Source organism: Equus caballus, chromosome 2, assembly GCF_041296265.1.
Source record: "Equus caballus isolate H_3958 breed thoroughbred chromosome 2, TB-T2T, whole genome shotgun sequence".
Classification (NCBI taxonomy): Eukaryota; Metazoa; Chordata; class Mammalia; order Perissodactyla; family Equidae; genus Equus; species Equus caballus.
In genome coordinates this window covers 4,457,825-4,473,212 of record NC_091685.1, presented here as the reverse complement: position 1 = coordinate 4,473,212, position 15,388 = coordinate 4,457,825, and the positions used below count along the sequence as shown (strand labels likewise).

Sequence of the window (15,388 nt, the reverse complement as noted above, 5' to 3'; positions counted from 1 at the left end):
AGTTAATGGGTCTTCTTGAGTTCTGTGAGCTGTTCTAGCAAATTAATCAAACCCGAGGAGGGGGCGGTGGGAACCTCTGATTTGCAGCCAGTCGGTCATAAGAACAAGTAACAACCTGGGCTGCTGTCGGAAATGGAAGGCGGTCCTATGGGACTGAGCCCCTTCCTGTGGAATCTGACTCCATCTCTAAGTAGATAGCGTCAGAACTGAGTTGAACTCTCAGACAGCCTGCTGTGTCTGAGAACGGTTTCTTGGTGTGGGGAAGCCTGCATGCACACGCTCCAATTCGGTCCAGGAACGCTTTTCAGTAGGGTAGGGTTGAACTTTGGAGCAAACCATTATAACACTGAAGATTTTTTTCACCCCCTAAGAACCATTTTGGCCCCCTTTGGAGTGCCACTGGCCCTTTTGAGAATATATAGTCTAAGGGTTGTTGTTTTTGTTTTTTTTTAAGGAAGATTAGCCCTGATCTAACTGCTGCCAATCCTCCTCTTTTTCTGAGGAAGACTGGCCCTGAGCTAACATCCGTGCCCATCTTCCACTACTTTCTCTGTGGGACACCTACCACAGCATGGCTTGCCAAGCAGTGCCATGTCTGCACCCGGGATCTGAACCAGCGAACCCCAGGCCGCTGAAACAGAACATGTGAACTTAACCGCTGTGCCACTGAGCCAGCCCCTAGTCTAAAGGTTTTAAATACCATCTCTAAGCTGAAGGCTCTCACATTTTAGCTCCACCATAGACCTCCTCCCTGGACTCCAGGCATCTATCCAACTCCCTCTTTGATATGTCCACTAGGGTATTTAATAAGCATCTTAAATTAACGCATCCAAAAACAAACTCTGGATCTTTCCCACCAGATCATGTCATCTCCCTGTTCAGAAATCTCAAGTCTTGCCTTCCTCATTCTGACAAACAGGCCAGCACTCCAGTTGCCTCCAAGGCCCTAGTGAGGAGCTGCCCTCTCCTTCTCCTCCGACCTCATCTCTCGCTCTTCCCGTCCTCACTAAGTTCCAGCCATACTGGCCTTCCTGCTGCTCTTCAAGGATGCCAGCCTTGCTCCTACCCAGGGCCTTTGCAGTAGGCGCTCTTTCCGCTCAGCACAGGAGGCGGCAAAGTACAGCCCACTGCCTCCTTCTGTGAAGACGGTTCCACTGGAACACAGACCGCTTCCTCATTCGTGTAGTCCATGGCTGCTGTCACGCTACATCAGCAGAGCTGAGTGGCTGCAACAGAGACCACCTGGTCTGCAAAGCCTGAAATACTGACTATCCGGCCCTTTACAGAAGTTCGCCGACCCCTGACTTGGAGCGCTTTTCCCTAGATAACCATGCAGTCTGCTCCCTCACCTCCCCCTGCAGCTCTCTGCTCAAATATGATCTTCTCAGTGAAGCCTTTCCTCAACAGCCTATTTTAAAAAGCAGCCCTATCATACCTACCCTCTAGTCCTGCATGCTCTCTCCCCCATTCCCTGATTTTTTTCCATAGCACTTATCTGTTCAAGATAAAAACTTGGGAAAAATACATCTAGTATACAAGTCAAACAACATCCACACTGGATTTGTAGTTGACCAAAGTACACACACCTTTTCTAACACTTTATTAAGTACTTTTACCCAATTCTCCCCACTCTGTCAGAATCTCCTGGAATAACTGGAGGCCATGCTGGGGACGAGCTGTTCTAAATGAGCAACTCAAGCAATTCTCATCTGGTGCTGGCCATCACTGCCCACCCTTCAGAACGACTGCAATGGGCTCTGAGCTCTCTGAAGGCAGGGACTGTGTCTCAGCAATCAGAGGCCAGACCAGAGCCAAAGGTGTTCAATAAATATTTGTTCAGTGTTCAACAAGTGGTTCCCATACTACTGGTGCTTTCCTCCTCCCACTTCCCCACCACACACCCTTTTTTTTAATACTCGAGTGAGAAAGCAATGGGGAAAAATGAACAGTGTCTAAGTAGCTTTACTTCAAAATAAACTCACTTGGATTAATAGTAACATCATTAATCCTTATTATAGTGATAAAAGAAACAAATAGGACAGTCTGAAATAAAAAACAACATTAAAAATCAGTTTCCTGCTTTAATTATACTGTAGCATGTTTTCTCTTTCTTCTCCAGAAATGACAGTCTCTGCAAAGTATCTTCTCCTTACTGAAGTAGAGCTCAACTAAGCCACGCATGAAGCTATATAAAAACAGACTGGCAAACGGTCCTACCAAAGGCTAAAAGAGCATTTGTTTCTTTCAGCATCCATTATGTTCTTTCCTGTGTGCAATGTTTTTCTATGTGAGCTACAGGAAAACCTAGAAAGCGAAGGGAGTGGTATTGAATACCAAAGTTCAAATTTAATGTATGTCCAAAATGATGTCCATTATAAAAACAGTGGCAACAGTTCAAAAAAATTCCTTCCCACAAACTGTAAAGCAAGGTGAACACTGCAACAGAAATCTGCTATAAGACTACCAAAATATTTATGTTACCTTCAAGCTATGATGAAGGTTATTTTAGGCAATATAGGCTTTAAGCGACTACTTGATACACATGAATGGAGGAAAATGTGTCCAACATGGTGACACAAACTAAACATTTTCCAGATCAGATTCTTTCATTTAATTTAGTAAGTCCTATGTCGAGTGTTACCCTGGACTTTACGGGAAATACAGAAGATCAGATTCTGTCCTCAAAAGACACACATCTCATTCCGGGTGACAAATAAACAAATAATTCCAATACAATGGGATAAACCCTACAACTGAGGTACCGAAGGGTTTCTATTCAAACTCAAGAAGGCACTTGGAACTAGGAGAGGGCAAGGATGGATGGGAGGAAACATAACGGAAGGTATCAACCTCTACGGGAAAACCACAGCAAACCTGACCACAGCACCTGCGGTGTGCCAGTGCCTGGAGTCTCATGGGGCCTGCTAGACTGAAACAAGGAGGATGTTCACCCCTCTCTCTGCTGACCACAAGCCTGTGTTCAATCTACTTCGTAGGGAGAGGACCAAGTGCAAGGATTGAGCTGATGTCACATAGATGGTGCTGTGGACTGACTCTCACGATCCAGTATGGCAAGAGGCGGGGAGAGGGGTAAGGAGGACATGCCAGGTAGGAGAAAAAGCATACGCATAGGCAAGGAATCATAAAGGAACTGGCATATCTTAAGGCTGATTTGTTTAAGGTATCTTCTAAGTTAATCAATATATACTACGTTTTATTTTCGTATTCATTAAAATACATAATGCAAAGCAAGTCTTATGTTTTTAGCATATTAACATCTTGCCAAGGTATTCAAAATGCTTCATTTCAAACTTACCAGTGTATGATACTTCCCAGTTGATATTTATGATAATCATTGTATTTGATACAGAGAACAAAAAATTTTAAGAAATTAAGAGATACACACTTGAAACAGACAAAGTAGGAGATTTGTACACTGACTGTTAAGCTTATTTTTAAGTACTCAATACCCGTGTGCGACCGTGGAGAGACTCAGGCAGAGGGCTGCTAATCCTTGTCAGGTATTCGCGCTGCTGAGCAGACAGACAGACACAGCACGTTCACACGGAAGAGCACTTGCTCAACCTTCCCCTCCATGCCCTCACTACTTTTCGTAAACTTTTGAACACTGTTGGTGGTAAAAAGTGCTGAATGAGAAAGCAAGATAAACAAGATAAATACCTTTGAGAGTGAAAAAATCAATCAAATGTCAACTTTGCCCCCCCAACACAAACTAAAATCTAACAAAGGAAGTGGTAGTGACTAAAATACAGCAAGCTTACAGGGAAGGACATAGCAGAGATGCCCCACAGCAGAAGACTTCCCCGGGTCAGAAAGACAGTGCGGTGCAGTGCACATAACACATCTTGACAGGCATGAGGCTGGGTTCCCTTCCGGACTCTGCTAACGACCCAGGAGTCAAGGTCCTCATCTCTAAACTGACAAGATTTAACACCATAAGACCCCTATGGTCCCTTCCAGCTCTGAAACAAATCTTCAATTTTAATCCTTAAACTTTCACCTTTTTCATTCTGTTTATTGGGATAGGGAGAGGGGAAGGCAGGAAATATTCTCAGTTCTACAGATAATTTTTCTGTTTTATAAAGGGAATCTAGCTAAGTATTCTGGATATTTCTCTTCCATATTATAATCACTATGAGCTGGGTGAATCCAAGGTGAACTCTGCACTGACTGGATCTCTGATCTTCCTCACAAACGCCTGGAATTCCTTCACCACAGACACGTTTCCTACTTCAACCATAAAAACCTCAAAGTACGGAAATGCAGACAGGGCTTGCTTGTTGCTCTCTCAGATGTCAGTGTATCTGTACACATATCATGAACCAACTGTTTTCATGGTACGGATTTTATATATTATATATATTTTTTTGCCTGGCATAATTTCAACATAATTTGCTCAACAGATAACTGATATTTTCTCGAAAACAAATATGATCTATAAACTAGTGAAATATAGGATGATGTGTTGCTACTTTAACCTACTAAACATTTCAAATGAAGCAGACATCATGAGAAGGAAATCTTACAAAATAAAAATTACTAACACACTTAAAGTATAATTTTAGCAAAGACAGTCCACTCCAACATAAAACTGACCACAAAAAACAAAATACTAATAATAAACTAAGGATTCCTAATGTTACTAATCCTAGACAGGTTTTCATTTACATGGGTTACTGCTATTTCCACCACCATAAGTCTTTCTAAAATCAACGACATTCCTCTAGCTTTAAAATAGCTTTTTTTGTATTATCAATAATTGTAAGAGATTTTTAGCCTAAATTAAGACCAGTCCCTAGAGCAATTTCTCTTTTCTGGGAAAAACGTATACATTCACGATTTAGGACAATAAGTAATGACATTTAATTGAAATAATTAGCACCATTCTTAGAAGAGATACTAATTGAGAGGACCATCAACCTACTAATATTAAACATCTAACAAATAAACACAAGTTCTGTACATTCCATGGCACTAAAGAAATATCACTTGAGAAAAATATCACTTTGTTTCCTGGCAGTGGATACCATTATAGATAAATTACATCACAAAAAATTCCTGCGGCATTATTCACATGGTTTTGATAGATCTAAGCTCTTTCATATTTAACTCACAACTTTTCAAGGCCTCTAGTTTCTGAATTACAACATTATAATTATTAGACTTGGAGCATAAGAAAATTCTCCAGCCTTGAAACTGTACTAGGCAAGGGGCTGCGTGTGACCGCCTCACCACTGATTCCCACCACCCAGCTCAGAGCCCGACAGACAATCGGTCTTAAGGAAAACCTACCAAGTGAGTGGCTATTCTGTTAAACGGGCTGTTGACTGTTTTGCTGCTCTGACATTTTAGTTTAACGTCTGTTTTTATCTCTAGAATTTGATTTGTATGATTAATATAAATCTAGAGGGCTTTTTTGCAAACTTTAATTATTTTCCATTTAATAAATACCAGAAATAGCACTCCTGCCCTCGTAAAAATGAGCAAATACACAGGAGAGAGTACATTACACTATGTAAATAACAGAGGTAAATGAGTGGAATGCTTCTTGTGAACAACAGATGAGACTGCGTCTGGAGCCTACCAACAGCCCAACAATCGTTAAGACGGCCACGGGTCACAGGAAACACGCGTGGCAGGAAGGCTGTGTTGGCCAGGTGTGCATCTCTATTCCAACACTTTGGCAAAGCAAAACAAACAAAGAAAACCTATGCTCTACAGACAGCTGTTTTCAAAACACAGTCACAGACCTGTGAGAGTCTTTAAACACTGACAGGTAATCCAAAGGCCAATCAAAGCACACTGGAGTCATACACAACAATATCCTAAAAACAATGAACAACGCAAAACGCTACAGACGCTAGGCGAGGGCTGGGGGAGCACTCGGAAAAGAAGGGCAGGAAAAGCAACGCTACAGAAGAGCCAGCACAGCTCCAGCTGTCGCTTGAGTTTGAAAGGTCCTGCCGAAGTGCATCTTCTAGCCAGTTTTCTTATAACTAAAATAAGAAACTATCTACTAAGTAGATAATCAAATATGAATTCTAGATTTTAAAAGTGGTTCTATGATACACAAGGAGGCAGTATACTTTTTTCTGTATTTCAGTCAGAGAAAAAACAAATTAAATTTTTGTATTTAATTTTCCTATTAGCAAAGTTTTGTGGGTTTTTTTTGTTTGGTTGGGTTTTTTTTGCTTAAGGAAGATTGGCCCTGAGCTAACATCTGTGCCAACCTTCCTCTATTTTGTATGCGGGATGTTGCCTCAGCATGGCTTGACAAGCGGTGTGTGTAGGTCCACACCTGGGAACTGAACCTGTGAACCCCGGGCTGCCAGAACACAGTGCACAAACTTAATCACTATACCACTGGGCCAGCCCTCATTGGTAGCAAAGTTTTAAAATAGTTTTGGACTCTAGGCAAAATTTTCCTAAGAACCATGAAATAGGTTTTTTTTAGCTACTTTCATTTTAATGGACAGCACAGTTCGGTTTGTCTTCATTTTAATAAAGTTTGTATACTTTTTAAAAGCTCATTAAAATTTGTTTTTAATTCAGAAACACAGAAAGAGAATCACCTGTAGTCTCATCATCCCAAAATAATAGTATTAATATTTTAGCACCAGCTTATTCCAAAAATTAAGTGTGTATATTTACACGTGCTGTTTTCTGAGAGACCTCATAGCTTTCAATTTCTCAGAGGTCAATGAATGAAAAAAATTAACCACATATCTAGTCCAAGATCCCCATTTTATAGATGAGAAAACTGAGGCTCAGAGAGGCAAACTGACTTGCCCAAAGATATAGTCAGCAAACAACAGAATGATGAACAAAAAGGCACTCTCTCCCAAATCCCTGGTTCAATATTCTTTCACATATCATTTGACTTTGTATTTCATTTAAGATTTCTTTCCATCCATTCATGTAGCCATCACTCTATGCAATCGAACATTGTGAGCCAGGGGTACTAGGGACACAGAGATAGAAAGAAACAGTGTCGCTCCTCAAGCCTAATGGAAATCCAGGTGCATGTAGGTTAACACAGCTTTTCTTAAACGAGAACACAGTCACGGGTTTACTCAGCGAAGGGACAACAGACAACATGCAGAGGGAGAGGCGCAGTGGCGTGAGACAAGTGTCCGGCAAAGAGAAAAAGGCATTTGAGCGAACCTTGCAGAACGAATAGGTGTCAGTCAAGCAGATGGATACTTGGGTTTGGGGGTGAGAGGAGTGCAACAGATGGTTCCTAAACTGCAAAGGAGAACATGGAATGAAGGCATGATGAGAACAGATGGCTAAGTTTAGAGACCTGGAAAAAAAGTTTAGAGTTTACCTATAGGAAATGAGGAACCACCAAACGTTTTTGAGCAAGATTATCCCGTGACTAATATTTGCATTTTAGAAAGATCATTCTGGTGCCACTGAATGGCACAGAGAAACAGCAAGAAAGGGACATGAACAAAACCAGGGCAGTAACAGTGGGGATAGACAGAGGGGCTGGAGAGAGACTTAGGGTTCAATTCTAAACAGGCTGTTCACTAAGCAAAGAGAGCAATGAGTCTAGACTAGATTTAACAATGATAGACGGGGTTGCCATTTTCAGTATGGAATACCTTCATATTTTCTAGGATCTGAAATAGACTTTAAATTGCTAACAAAATGCTTCACTGCAGATTTCCAAACACAGGTTTCAAAAAGCAATTCAATTTTCAACCAAAATTGACAATAAAGGAGTAGGAAATGAAAAGAGAGGGAAAAAAGCAAAAAAAAACAAACAAACAAACAAAAAAAAACAAAAAACTGACCTGTTTATGAAAAGCTAGATTGTAAAAGTACACAAAGCAGAAATCGAAAAGTCTTGGCAATAGAATGTCTGCACAACAAGTCTTTCTGAAAAAAATTTTAATTTCAAAAACCATTTTGGAAAACTACTGATAAAGAATGTACCATGTTGGGGGCTGGCCCCGTGGTCGAGTGGTTAAGTTCGCGCGCTCTGCTGCAGGCGGCCCAGTGTTTCGTTAGTTCGAATCCTGGGTGCGGACATGGCACTGCTCATCAGACCACGCTGAGGCAGCGTCCCACATGCCACAACTAGAAGAACCCACAACGAAGAATACACAACTATGTACCGGGGGGCTTTGGGGAGAAAAAGGAAAAAATAAAATCTTTAAAAAAAAGACTGTACCATGTTGTTTACAAAGTTGTTCTTAGAAAATATTTCCAACATCATAAACACCTTAAACTTAAGTGAAAGAGTATGAAACGATGTCAATGAAATGTCACAATACAACAGCTGTCTCCGATCCTAAGAGAGAGCCGCGACTGCGTGCTGGGACAACAGAGCTTATCATTACAAGTGGGAAGACTTTGGTCGGTACCTAAGACGTTTCTTATCTCTAAGGGGGAAATCAGATCTTCAACTCAGCCCTAGAAAAAGAATCCACAGACCTCTGCAACACGGCTGAAACATTTCAGTTTCTGGAAAGATTATCAGAATAAAATTTCAACTTAGTTGTGTTAGCTCTTTTCTCCAGAACAAACAAAAATAAACCAAATCTACAGTTCTATGTTCCATTAACTAGCTTAAGGTTAACCTCTAAAACAAACAGACTCCACTTCCCTTACACATGGAACACACACACACACAGAGAAATAAAAAATGTACGTCACTAATGGTGGAAGCCAGGGTTCTCACAATTGCCAGCGATGTGAGCTTGTAAACATCATAAAAACAAAATGGTTATAAGATACTTTAATAAAAACTCACCAAACAGATTATCAACAATAAAAATAATGTCACCTACTACTAATATGAGCTTAACAAAAAATTTTCATAAGTCAATTGTGATTGAAGTGTTTTAATGCTGAACAATAAAAATTCCTATGATAATAACAAGAAATACTAACTTCAAAAGAAACTAAAACTCCCTAGAAGGAAGGTGAGAAAAAACGTTTACTTTTGAAAATAAAGTACAACTTTCTTAGGAGGGCCTCCACAATCTCGAATCCTCAAACTGAAATGTCCCTCGAACCTGAATTTTCCAGGTGCCTGAAGCTTACTTCTTTACGTACCCAACTTTATTCCTCTTTTTTTTTAACTAAATCCTTGCTAGAATGTACTATTGTTCCTGGCCTTTCTTAAACAGAGCACACTGGAGCCTCTTCTTGAGCGTGGCATCACTCAACCGTCACCCGCTCAGGGTCACGAAGCACAGACAGCTGCTTCTTGTGGCCCCATCCACACAGGCTGGCCCGCTGGCTGAGTCGGCCGGAGTTCCCCTCCTCTCCCACTGAGCTGCTCCCGGCCACTTCTCACTGTTGTCAAAAGTGCTTGCCTCGAACAGCTCACCATCCCATGTCTGGACTACTACACAACCCTTCTAAATTGCTAGGAAACCTAACATTTAAACTTATTTGAACTATGTTTTTTAAAAAAAACAAGTTAAAACACAGATGAGTGAAATGCATGAACTTTAGTGCATTAAATGTGTGGGGGTGTTTTGAAAGGGTTCAATCTTATGTATTTATGTGTTTACTTCGTATTTCTCTCTGGTGTTCCAAATACGAAAAATTTCTGAGAAAAAAGAAGTCCAGATATAAAACATATTATTTAACTAAATCTGTCTAAATACAATAGTTCTTATTAAAAGAGAAAACTTTTCATCTTCACACTCAGATTCAAATAAAATCAAGGTTATATGATATTTAGGCAGTAAGCACAAAAATCATAGTGCATTGATGTCTGTCTGCTATTTAGGTTGTATTCAAGTTGAAACCCTTTCCTCAAATGGCTAAAACATTACAACATTTACTTTTCTAATACTGTAATTATTTCAAATTTTAAGCTAGCAGCATTATTATGCTGTACGAAGCAGTCAGCACCTACCAGGATATCACTAGAGCCACGACGACGTACTTCCTTCGTGCCAAATTACGTTCATTCTAACAGCATATGGCCAGGTAATTACAAGGTGAGAATGCAACTGTCAGATGAACCCACAAGCCTCATTCCCAAAGGAGATGCATATACTACACTATAAAGAAATTCTTATTTCAAAAATTAGGCTATGCTAAACTAACCTTGAAGAGTCTCTACTTTTATTTCATCTACTTCCAACTGATTTTTGAAATTATTTTGGTTTTCACTCTAAAACCTTTAAATGGATTCTTCTTTTTTAATTTACCAAGTCATAGTCACAAATTACAAGTCGTGTATTCATATCACTAATAATTAACTAAAATTTACTTATTTGATATTTACTCCACAAATGTACTAGGATTGTTGTATCTTAGGGAAAAAAGAACACGAATTGTAATACAAACCTTAATATAAAAATTGATGGTATTATAATTTTAACTCATTTATAACTCCCCCTTACTACCAAAGGGGGGAAAAAAAAGCAGAAATGAGGTAAGTTAAGGAACAACAAATTAATGTGACTTAGATATATTTATAGCAGGACCAACTTTGGGGCTCTCAAAAAATAAAAAAGCAGTGAAATCTTGCAAATACTTCTAACAAAATATCTCTAGAAGGAATGTCCACATTAAAACAAGAACAAAACAAGGAGTTCACAATATTTGTTAGGTTATATTACCAAGTGTTATCATCATAGAACTAGACAGTCAAGAAAGGTAATTGAAATCTTGCAAAAAGAATTTCATTTTAGTATTTTCTAAAGACAAAATAAGGAGACAATAATAAGATACATTTCACAATTGTTACATTTTATAAGATGCCCACAACAGTACATGGTTCTGATTTCTACTGACCCTGGGACAGGATCACAATTCTTAAAGGACCAACTCTCCCAGCTCTGTGAAGGGCAGAACCAGGGAACAAGCCCATGGCAGTGGTCAGAGGGGTTTACATGAGCCACATAAGAAACAAGGAAGGTTGCTTCCCAACAGTGCGTGTGTTACACATCTGGGTAAGCTATTTAGAGCAGCTGTGAGATCTCACTCTCTTTAATAATAGAACAGAGTCTCATCTGCATGGAAAGTAAGGTACTGCTATTCAAAATCAAAACGGGACAGCTTCTCAAAGTCCCTTCAAGAGCCAGAGACCAGGAATTACATATACACCTACATCAGACATTCTAAGTAACAACCAAATGCAACTTTCTGCAAAATGATACCTTTGCTTAACTGGAGGATATTAAATAGGTGGCTTTCTGTGCAGTTTTACATGTACTGTTAGATACCTGGGTCTTTTTTATCTGTGCGCTCCCTGCTTCTACTGAACTAGAAGTTAACCGCTTTTATTTTCCATATTTTAATTTTTAAACCCAGTCCTAATTATAGCATGGTCCCAAATTACTCAACTGCTTTACCTGACTAGCTACACGACCTTGGGAAGTCACCGCTTGTAAAATGAGAGGCTTGCACTAAGCCCCCTAGAACGCACCTCCATGTTCTGTCACCTCTCTGCTCCCTGCCCCGACACGGAAGTCACTAAATATTTACTGAAGGAGAGGATCAGTTCTGTCCCCAAACCACAAACACAAAACAAAGGTAATCACTTTTCCTTTTTAACAATCATATTCTAATCTGTGTATTCCCAAACATGAAGAGGACACTGAAACTGAAATCTCCTATGCATTAAATAAATAAATCATTTCAAAGTAAAGTCCTCATTTTTTAGAAATAAAATGGGTAGATTATACAAGAGCTGACAAACTTCACCCAGTTTGTTGCACTTCCCTTTTCTTCATCCCCTTCAAGCCGTCGCTGCCTCCCTCCGTCCTGTTCCTTTGTCACGTGAAAGGCAGGCAGCTGGGAGGGAGACAGTGCACTGGACTCGTGGTGAGCAGGCCTCAGATCTAGCCCGGTCTCTTCCATTAACTGCTCTGTGGGGACAGCCCGCATCCCCTATCCCCTCTGGGGCCCGCAAGGCTGCATTGGTAAAACAAGGGAGCTGAGCTAATTATTAACTTCTAAAGTCTTCTGCTTTAAAAATCTATGTTTCTCCTTTCATTCTACTCATTATTCTATTCCTAATGCCTTGATTCAGTGCTTGCCACATCATTCTTAGACTTGTACAATAACCTCAAAATTTGTCTCTTTCCCTCTTTACCTTTCCTTCTCATCCTAAAACGAATTCAATCCTAAAACCATGAGCTGAGCAGGGTGAAAAGCACACCTTCACTGAAGTCAGAGAGACCCGGCTTTAAACTCAGACTCTGCCACTAAGTAACCCTAACTCTAAAAGGGTAATGATATTAATTACCTCGTTGAGGATTAAATAAAATGTATAAAGCACCTAATACAGAGCCTGACACACGGAGATGCTCAACAACAATGAGCACCTTTCCCTATTTCCTAAGATCAAAAGCCTCAGTTTCCCACTGTCTCCAGCACGGATGACACGCTGCACAGGTGGCATCCAAGAAGGTTTGTACAACTACAGAGACAAAAACTGGGTTAAACGGCCTCACCAGGCGCCTGCATTTCTGCCAGTATAGTTCTGGGTAAAGCAGCCTCAGTCACCAGCCCCTCGTGAGCTCACAAAAGTAAACGGTGCAGCCTTCTCAGGCCCAACCCACAGGTCAAGAGGGAAGGAAAACTTGACACAAGTCTTCAAAAAGATATAGTCTCTGGATTTTACCTAAAAACAAACTCTTCAGCCTGTCATTCGTGTGAAAAGAAGCCAGTCCCAATTCTGTGTACTTCTATGTATAGGCACCACCACTAACGTTAAAGAACCACCTAACATTAATTTGATTTTCCAATCACAGGAAACGAAAAGGTGTGACAGAAGAAAAAAAAGAATAAAATTTCTCACAAAGTGAAGATACACCGAGCTTTGTAGTGTTGTACAAACACCTTCAGAAAAAGCAGTGCCTTTCTCCTTTATTTCAAAACTAGGTCAAAACTGGAAGGAACAAGAAGAGGAGTGATGGGGACTCGCAAAGAGCTCATTTCTTAAAGTGACTTAAGTACAATTAATTACATGGGAATTTCCCCCCAAACTAGGGTAATAACAATCTTTACTTCCACACACTAGTCAAAGATACAATTGAGTTACTAGTAACAGACGGCAATCAATCAAGTGTGTGGAAGTCTGGAAACCAAAGGAGTCTTGCGAAGAAACCTGTTTTTTTGAAGTGCTGCCTCCTTTCCCAAGCTACTACAGCCCAAACTGCTGCGAAAGCGTATAATGAGAACCATGTCACATTTAGGAAAAATTCTTTCGGAAGGCTTAGCTTCATTAAGAATTATCCAAATTCATATCTCTGTTTAAAAACACAAACCCACGAATGGGAGATCTGCACTGTTTTGTGATCAGGCCACCCGGTGCTCCAGGACCCTTGAGATGCAGTAACCGATGAATCTGACCAAAATTCCTGCCATGAGCTGCCATTTTTCTGCAAAGTAATTATTCACAAGCACTGGTGCTTCTGGTTAATTCTTTTCTAAAAATTGAAGTTAAACTCCGTTTTCTTCCTCATGTTCTTTGCTCACATTCCAAATTAAACAGGCCTAATTTTCTCCGCCCAGACTTGAGATCTCTGATCAAAACCCTTTCGCCTAGATGTGGCCCTTTCTCCCTCACATTCCTCACTTCCACTTACCTCCCACCTTGTCCCCCGTCCCTCTGCAAAGCACCCTCAGCATATTGTAGGGACTACAATCCCTTTCCCAAGTGTAGTTTTCCCTGCTTTCTGACCTTATCGATGACCAGCAGCCCCCCTTTCCCAGACTTGGTCCAGCTTCATCCTCCAATTCCAGTCCCCATCACTGCCTAGCCTCTCCTCAGCTCCGATTCCTGCCCTGGTCTCTTACCTCTAACGTCTCCGTCTCTCAATCCAATCCCCACTGCTTTAATACCTGACCTTATTAACGCCGGTCTCCCCAACCCAGACCTTATTGCGGCTGAGCCCCTTCCCCCACCTTCTATCAATTCTTGCCATTCCCGGCCCCTGCCTAGTCTCTCTTCATTTCAGACCCTGCCCAATCGCCTCTGGGCCCTTGGCTAAAACCTAAACCCCATTCCTAACCGCAACAGTCCTCCTCTTGACCATAGCAAATACTGGCCCATCCCACTTTTTCTCTGACTCTGAACCTGGTGCCTGCCCCGCTCCTTCACTGAAAGCTGGGGCCACGAAATCTCCGACCCTAGCCTAGTCTACCAGTACCCCACTTCTGACCCCCTGAAACACGCGTCCTCCCCATCACACGCTCCAGGCTAATGTGACTATTTTCCCCATCTCGGATACTAGCCTTGGGCCCTGCTCCCCATCGCAGACCAGGGCCCGCTCCCTAGGCGCGCTTAGCCCGAAGCCTAGGACACCCCTCCCCGCCCTGCCGCGCAGCCCCGCATCCCTAACTCCCATCCTGCCCCTCCCCTGTGGGTCTCTCTCCGCACTTGACCCCAGTCTGGTGACCTCCGTCCCGACGAGCCCGGTGCTCCATTCTGTCTCGGTGCCTCCCCCGCCCAGCGCTCCTCCGCACTCCAGCCCAGCGGGGTGTGTCCCCTCCCCGCGGGACTCAGCCCACCCGCCCCTCCTCACCTCGGCGTCTACCACCTCGTGGTAGGCGGGCGGGGGGTCGAAGCCGCCCCCGCCTCCGGTGCTCCCGCCGCGGGAGGGGCCGCCGCCGCCGCCGCTGTCGCCGCCGCCGTCGCCGCGTGAGCCGCTGCCAGGCCCGGGGCTGGGGCCGCCGCCGCTGTCCATGGGCTCGTAGCCGCCGTAGTCGAGGCCCGGCCGCTCGTTGGTGAGCAGCGCCACGGCCTCGTTGATGTCGTTCTTGGCCAGACGCAGGGCCTTGCGGATGGTGGCGGGGTCCGAGAAGCCCATGCACAGCAGCGTGGTCATGTGCTGCTCCTCCTCCGACTCCATGGCGCCGGCCTCCGGGCCGCGCCGGCCGGCGGGCGGCGAGGCCGCGGCTCCCGGGCCTGGTGGGCCGTCCCCGCGCGCGGCGGGCCGCTGCGCTGCCGGCCTGCGCGCCCGCGGCCGCCGGGCCCGGCTGGGGGCGGACGTGGGCGCCGCGAGCCGCGCGAGGGCGGTGGGCGCTCAGGCGCGGCGGCGGCCCGGCCCGGCCCTGCGCGCCGCCATGTTGGCCTCCGCCTCCGCCGCCGCCGCCCTCCCGGAAGCCGCCCGGGCCGCCCCCAGGCTCGCCGGCCGCGGGCGCGGGGTGGGGGGAGGCCTTTTAATGAAGGACGGAGGGACGGGCCGCGCGGCGCAGCGACGGTGGGGCGAGAGGGCCGCCGCGGGGCCCGGGCGGAGCGAGGCAGGCGCCGCCGCCGCCCATTCCTCCAGCAACAGGTCCCCCCGGGAGCGGGCGGCGGGCGGGCGGGGGCCAGGCGCTTCTTGGAACGCCCCGAGTCCCCCAGCCGCTCGCCCGGCCCCGCCCCGGCGGCGGCGCCTCCGCC

The 15,388-nt window shown here is 43.8% G+C and overlaps 1 protein-coding gene across 8 annotated transcripts in view; it reads right to left on the bottom strand.

The window, feature by feature from the left end:
• The window catches only part of USP24 (ubiquitin specific peptidase 24), a 139,269-nt gene extending 124,305 nt beyond the window's left edge, over positions 1–14,964 (bottom strand). For 3 of the 8 annotated variants that reach the window (XM_023629183.2, XM_070247715.1, XM_023629167.2), the window contains exon 1: positions 14,529–14,952. In XM_023629183.2, coding sequence (XP_023484951.1) covers positions 14,529–14,855 — 327 coding nt within the window. In that variant the 5' untranslated portion in view covers positions 14,856–14,952. Of the gene's footprint in view, positions 1–14,528 lie in introns of all 8 variants that reach the window. The other 5 variants (XM_023629175.2, XM_070247705.1, XR_011431013.1 and 2 more) reach the window with 4 other exon arrangements.
• Between the last annotated feature and the right edge of the window lie 424 nt (positions 14,965–15,388).